Raw genomic sequence first — 7,488 nt, forward strand, 5'->3', positions numbered from 1 at the left:
TTACAACTGACACATAAAAGTCATACATATTTATGAGGTAACATGATAGTTTGGATAAGACCAAAAGTACAGAAAACAAAAGTAAAAATAGACAAATGGAATTATGCAAAATTAAAAACTTCCACAGAAATGATCAACAGGGCAGGGAAAACCTAACAAATTGGAGAAAATATTTGCAAACTGCAGTTTGATAGGGGATTGATGCTCAGAGTAGAAAAGGAACTCCAAAAAGTCAACAGCAAAAAACAAAACAGTATGTCCCTTATGTTTTCTTCTGGTAGATTTATAATTTCATGTCTTATATTAAAGTCTTTAATCCACGTTGGTTTTTTCTTTGTTTGTTTTTTGCAATAGTAGGGTGAACACAGGGCTTCACATTATACTTTCCTAGCTACAGGCTGAGCTACATCCCCATCCCTTTTTAAATTCTGAGACAGAGTCTCACAAAATCATCCAGGCTAGCATTGAACTTGTGAACCTTCTGCCTCAGCCGTCCAATTAGGTGGCATCACAGTTCATAACTATGGATACCCAATTTCCCCACCAGCATCATTTTTATTAAAGACTGTTTTCTTCAGTGCAGGTTCTTAGCACCTTCACTGAAAGTCAGTTGACTGTAGATATGTGACTTTGCTTCTAGGCTCTACATTCTGTGACGTTAGCCTGTGTCTCTATTTATGCAGTAAATGGTATGACAATGCCATACTGTTTTGATTACTACCCCTTTGTAGTATATTTTGAAGTCAGGTAGTGTGATGCTTCCTGCTTTGCTCTTTTTGTTCAAGGTGGTGATTAGCTATTTGAGTTTTTCCGTGCGCCCATATGAATTTTAGGATTTTTGCAGTTCTTTGAATGATGTTATTGATATTTTCATAGGGATTGCTTTGAATCTGCAGATCACTTTCTATAGTATGAACATTGATTCTTCAGATCCATGAATGACTACAGCGTTCTTCTTTTCTGTTGTGTGTGTGTTTGTCCCCTTTCATTTCTTTCCTCAATGTTTTGTAATTTTCATTAAAATTTATCTCTAGGTGTCTCATAGCTGTTGATTTTCAATCATTTACCTTTGAGAACTTGATGTTTTGATATTTTGGAATAAATGTGACCTTAGACTTTCCTGCACTTGGATATTATGCCCCTCTCTAGGTTTTAAAGTCTTCTCTTCTTTTTTGAATAAGCTTTATGTACATGTCATTCTCAATACCCTCTTGAAATCTAATAACCCAAATAATTGCTCCCGTAGTATTGACCAACATTCCTGTAAGATTTTATTCCTCTTCATTTTTTTGTCATTTTTTTTCCCTCTTTTATTTTCAAATGTCAGACCTTTCTGCTTACTAATTCTTCCTTTTGTTTGATCCATCCTGCTTGGACACCTTCCATGATGTTTTTAATTTCACTCTATGTACTCTTTAGCTCAAGAATTTGTTTCATTTATTCAAAAAATTGCTTCCATCTCTTATGTTTTTATGTTAATGTGTCAACTAAAACTGCTTTTTTTCAAGTTTATTCAGTTTCCTTAAAACAGTTGTTTCAACTTCTCTGAGAGTTCTCTCATACTGATTACTGCCTATTCAGTTTCTGACACTACATTTTGTCTGCTTTATGAGGTTATAGTTAACTAGAGCATTTAATGCTTGTTAGGGTGCAACATTGTCCAGAGATTGAAGGATTAAATATTTGAGGTCCTAATCTGATTACGTTTGTGCCTACCTTTCCATCAATTCTAAACAGGCTGCTTATTTTGTCTGAGGTTCTAGTCACTTCTACTATACTAGCGGTTTTCCTAGGAGTCTGCTGTCAGAACATTGTCTCAGTTCAGCACTAGGCATGGTGCAAGCTCAGGTGTGTCAGTTGGTGAGATGAGAATGCACCAGAAGGGAACCCAGAAAGTGTAGACTGTCTCCACAAGCTTCTCCCTAAAGCTACACTCAGCTCATGCCCAGTCACCAGAGTATGGACAGGCATCATGGTATTCTACTTGCTACTGGACGTTGCAATAGAGGGATTGTCTCCCGACGATCCCTGGAGACAATGAGTAAAGGTTTGGAACCTACTTTACTCTCCTCTCAAGCAGATAATACCTCTCTCTTTCTTGTGAAGCCCATAGTTGCAGAAGTAATGCACAGGCAATCCCATACCCACCAACACTGCAATGCTGGTTCACAGCCAGAATACAAAATCCGTTGTGACTAGTATAGCTCAGGAACATGTCTGTGATCCATGCTGCTATGACTTGCCTGTGGTCTGCGACAGTTGCAGCCAGCCAGTGATGATGTTGGCCAGAATGTAAGTTTGTGTCTCTGGAGCCATGATTCTTTGACTGGCACTGAGAGAGGTCCAGATGGCTCATTTCAGAGGCCAGTGGGGTCTCCTGTATTGGATCACTCTGGCTCGGCACTGAATTTCAAGGAAATGTCATATATTTCCTTTTCTGTCCTGTCCCCTAGTGGTGGAGTCTTTTCCCACACTCTGCTGCCTTAGGTGGAGGAGGGATGGTGGAGACAGACCCTAAATGGTCAGCCTAGCACTGGTCCAAAGACTCAACCCATGACACTAACCTAGAGGCAGGGACTGTGGACTCTGCCTGGTCCTGGGTTTCACTGTCCTGGGTTTGGTATTGGATTCAAGTCTGTGGTATGGATTTTTTCTCTCTTCCTGCACCAAGCTGGTGGCAGGCATCTCTGTTTATGCTTTATTTATTGGAAGGCTACAAAACTTATGTTCTTTCACCTTACTAGGCCATTCTATTTGCTTTTAAAGTGGGGAAAATGGATTCTTCTTCCTCTTGAGTTTTTTTTCTTTCCTCTCAGATCTGCTTCTCCTTCTCCTTCCCCTAACCCTATTCCTTCCCCTCTTCCTCTTCTTCCTACTGCTCCTTCTTTTCTTCTTCCTCTTCTTTTCTCTCAACTTCATTTCTCAACTTTTTATACCTCACTTCTGAAACAAAATGGAGTTTGCAAAACACACCTCCTAAAAAAATCAACTAATTATCCATGCCTTTGTGGAAAGAGGAGAAATGAATTTATTTTCTGTATTCAGAAGAAAAACATAATGTCTATTGTGACAGAAAAATGTAATAGAAGTAAAAGGAACATAAGAAAGAGAAATATTCAATCAGACTGAATTTATGACCAAAACTATATATCATCTCATAAATCTTAATTCACCTATAAATGAATAAGAAAATAAAATATATTAAGAAATGTATAAATCTAGCAGTGGAGTATATTGGTCAAAAATCATACTAAAAATTTAAGACTTGAACACATAGATATAATCTGTTTAATATATTCCAAACAAAAGTTTTGAAAAAAATCTTATACATAAACTTATGAGAATTATACAAGTTAAAATAAAAGCTAAAAAGATAGATTAAAACACCTCAAAAAAAAACAAAAAACAAAAAAACCAGACCAGGCTCACACCTGTAATCCTAACTACTTGAGAGTCTGAGCTAGGGAGGATCTTCATTCAAGGCCAGCCCTGGCAAATAGTTTGTGAGATACCATCTCCAAAATGACCATAGTAAAATGGACAGAAGGTGGGACTCAAACAATAGAGTGGCTGCTTTGTAAGTGGGAAGCCCTGAGTTCAAACATCAGTCCCACCAAAGAAAAGAAAGAAAGAAAAGAAAAACAGCCTCAAAGAAAATACACATTAGCTATAAAGAAGAAAAACTCATTGGCAACATATTTCCCCTAATACTTCATAACAGAATATATTCACGTAACAATGGGTAACTGCTTTAAAACACTTCTGCAGGCACACACACAAACACATATGAGAGTGCTCAAATAGTGGTGATTGCACATGACATAGCTCCCACTGAGATGGCTGAATTCCTGCCTGCCCTGTGTCACAAAGTAAGGGTCCCCTACTGCATCATCAAGGAAAGGACAGGCTGGGATGGCTTGTCCACAGGGAGATAGGTACCACCGTTGCTTTAAGCCAGGTTAAACAGGAAGACCAAGTAGCTCTGGCCAAGCTGATGGAGGCTCTCAGGACCAATTACAACGACAGAGATTATGTATACACCATCACTGAGGAAGCAAGGTCCTGGGCCCAAAATCTGTGGCTCACATTGACAAACTGGAAAAGGGAAAAGCTAAAGAACTAGCCGCTGAACTGGGTTAAAGGTACAATGTTGAGTTTTCTGTATATGAAGATAACGAAAAATTATTCTTCCCCCCAAAAAGTAACAAGTTGTCAATAACCTTGGAAAATTATTCATCATAGGAAAAGAAGCAGAGCTACACTGCCGAGTGTACATGGCTGATTTGTGATTATGACAATCACAAATCGTCTCTTTGTTTTGCCTTGAACTACAGCCGTTCTCTAGGTTACTGAAAGCTGACTCAGTGTAGTAACTTAGGGGAGGAAAAGCATATGTCATAGAAAAATAATCTAATCGAGAGTAAAACTTAAGTATACATGTGCAATTTGCACGATTGTTACAATCTTGATACAGTGACCTGCCTTATAATTGAAAGAGAAGACATAATGGAAATTTTAAATCAACAACAAAATTATCAATATTTGAGAGTCTTTATAAAATATTGAAGGGAGAAGTAAATTATAGTTATATTCTCTCTCTCTCTCTCTCTCTCTCTCTCTCTCTCTCTCTCTCTCTCTCTCTCCATATATACTCCAAAGCAATCCAAAGCAAAGCCTTAATCACTAAATGATACAGCATGGACAAGTAAACTACCAAGAAAGAATGGAACTTTTACCCCTTTATTTTATTTTGCTAATGACATTGTTGCTTTCAAAACCACAGGGTAATTAACTCCAATCTGCTTAGTTATAGCCCTAGTAATAAAAAATCTAGGTCTGGTGGATTGGCTCAAGCAATAAGAGTGCCTGCTCAGCAAGCATGAAGCCCTGAGTCCAAACCCCAGTGCTACCAAAAATAGAAAAAATTCTGATGAATCTTGCTTTGTATAAAGACAAGAATTCTATCTCTTCCTTCACAGGGATCTAATTCAGTTTATCACTTGTTTTGCATTCAGACTTAATCAGGTCACCAAATTTAATTAGCTATAGGTAACAAATTTTTTTTTGTCTTTAAGAATATGGTCTCTGTTTTTTTTTCAGCCAACCCCTGTCACTACTATGATGAATATAGGAACTGTAAGAAACAAGTAAAAATTCTTGGATGCAATCACCCATCAATTCAACTATTTTGCAAAGCTACCTGTCTGTGTAAAACTGAGATAAAATAACCTTTGGCTGTTTGTAACTCTCCTATGTCATGAAGATAAAGAGATGCATGCTGGATAATATGTTTTACCTTAGCTTACTTCATGATTTTCTGCTGAATTTCACTTGGTTTTAATTATACTCAAAATCCTCATTTTTAATAGTCATTTATGGTCATCAATGTCACCCACTCCTGTCTAGATGTATTCTGAAGTAATGTTGTTCTAAACTTTTGTGCTGCTTAAATGAAAAATTAAGTTTAACACTTGCCTCAAATTTAAAACATGTGATCTGTAGTGCCTAGGTTGACATAATTCAACTAATGACATAATTGAGTCTCTCCATAGTAACCTCTGCAAAAGTAGGATCTACCTAATTGAACTCCTTCCCCTGATAGCCCCATTGTCTCCAACCAATGGATACTTGTCTTCTTTGTACAAACTAACTCAATCATTTACTTTAAAGTTTTACATCTATTTTAAACTAAGCATTAAAAGGTGCATAATGCAAACAACCTGCAGAGTAAATATTATTTAAGCTGAAATGGCATATATGTCTCATTGTTTCATTGCGATCTACATGTATGCATTTATAAAGCAGGAAATAAAGCTATCTCATCTTTCTCTTCTTTTTCCTCTTCCCATTCTTCTACCATCACTCTCCATTTCCTCTTCTTACATGAGCATTCTCAGGTTTTTATGTTTCTAACATCACAACTGGAAATACTTTGTGCTGCTAAGTTATTGGACTGTCTCATTCTTTGATTTCCTCTTAAATTCTCTAATTGGAAAGAGCTCAGTATAGATCTGCTGTATGCAAAGAGTTTTAAGTAAGGAAAGAAAAGGAAGTGGAGGAAAAATAACAAATGATGAGGTTTTAGTGTTACAAACTGTTCTTAATGCTTTCAGTCACTCAAAAGCAAGTTCTTGCTTGCTTCAAATGAAGGCATAAATATTTGTGAGTCTGAACATTTGAGGAAACATTGCAAACAGTATAGGAAAATATACACTAAGTCCAGCACTTTGTGTTGGACTCCATCATTTGTCATATCCCTTGTAAATAAGAGTGAACGGAAACCACATTTTGCTACAAAGATGAAAATAGTTTGAGTGACCCAAAATATGCTCTGTAGGCTATCTCCAAGAAAATAGCAACAATGTGAGATTTCATGAGTGCCCCGATACCACGTCCATGGCTTATCAAGGGTGTTTATGGACACAGAAGAATATTTACGCACAATATGGAAATTCCTATGCTATATCTCAGGATCACTGACAGGGGAGGAGTGTCACCACACATCCCAGAATAAATAGGTGCGTGTTTCTGTCTGTATGGACATATATTAATAAAGGTCAGGAAGACCTATGGAGCAAAGGTAGAAAAAAGCATTCAGAATAAATCCTAATTAGATTGTTGGCTCATGGTGGAAAGCAAAGAAGCACAAAAATGGAACTGGATCACAGGGAAAGTTGAAAGAAAGCTAGAGTGATGGCTTGGGCAGAGACAACATATCCCTGACCAATTGTAAGAGCAATACAATATAAACACTGGTCTACTTATATACAGATGAATTCATCTGTAGATAAATAATGGGTTCTTTCAAGGTGTCAGACAGACAACTGTCTTATGGCAGGATTAACTGTGAATTTTCACAACTCCACAATATTTTCTTTAACATGTATGGGCACTGCTGTTCCCTCACTGCCAAGGAATCAGTTCTGGAATTGTATACCCCAAAGCACTAAACAAGAGTGTGGTACATTTTCTACACTTAGATGACTCCATAACTTCCATAACTTCTGCATATTTTATGGGAAAGAAAAGAATGAACCAGTACAGAAATTTCACTTCTCAGAAGCCAATAGTCTTATTTAGAAATAGAATAATTTTTTCTCCACCTTTCCTTAGACAGAAAGTTCAGAATTTATTATGACTTAACACAAAAAACTTCCAGAAAAGTAACTCCACAACAAGACCACAAGATGGCAGGGTGTCCACACTGCATTTAATAATCCTTTTGGAAGAAACCATTCAGGCTTATAATAAGATTGTGTCTGGTCTTTTATCTAATCTATATGCTCCCTATAAAATTTTTGATGAGCATTGATCTGGGATATGAAAAACTCCACATTTCTTTGTAAAATTTTGCAAATATCAGAGCTTCTTTAAGCAGATAAAATTAATTTGAATAGGAAAACAGGATACTATTCAGTGGGGGGGTTCTCAAGAGTGTGTGTACTTTAAAGTTAAGAAGGCAAGAAAATTATTTCACTTCAAATCTCA

General features: G+C 37.0%; 1 protein-coding gene across 1 annotated transcript in view; it reads left to right on the forward strand.

The window, feature by feature from the left end:
- Positions 1-5,228, forward strand: part of Crisp1 (cysteine rich secretory protein 1) — a 74,243-nt gene extending 69,015 nt beyond the window's left edge. The window contains exon 8 of the mRNA XM_020170656.2: positions 5,101-5,228. Coding sequence (XP_020026245.2) covers positions 5,101-5,228 — 128 coding nt within the window. The remainder of the gene's footprint in view (positions 1-5,100) is intronic.
- Positions 5,229-7,488: the final 2,260 nt, after the last annotated feature.

This window comes from Castor canadensis, chromosome 8 (assembly GCF_047511655.1).
Source record: "Castor canadensis chromosome 8, mCasCan1.hap1v2, whole genome shotgun sequence".
Taxonomy (NCBI): Eukaryota; Metazoa; Chordata; class Mammalia; order Rodentia; family Castoridae; genus Castor; species Castor canadensis.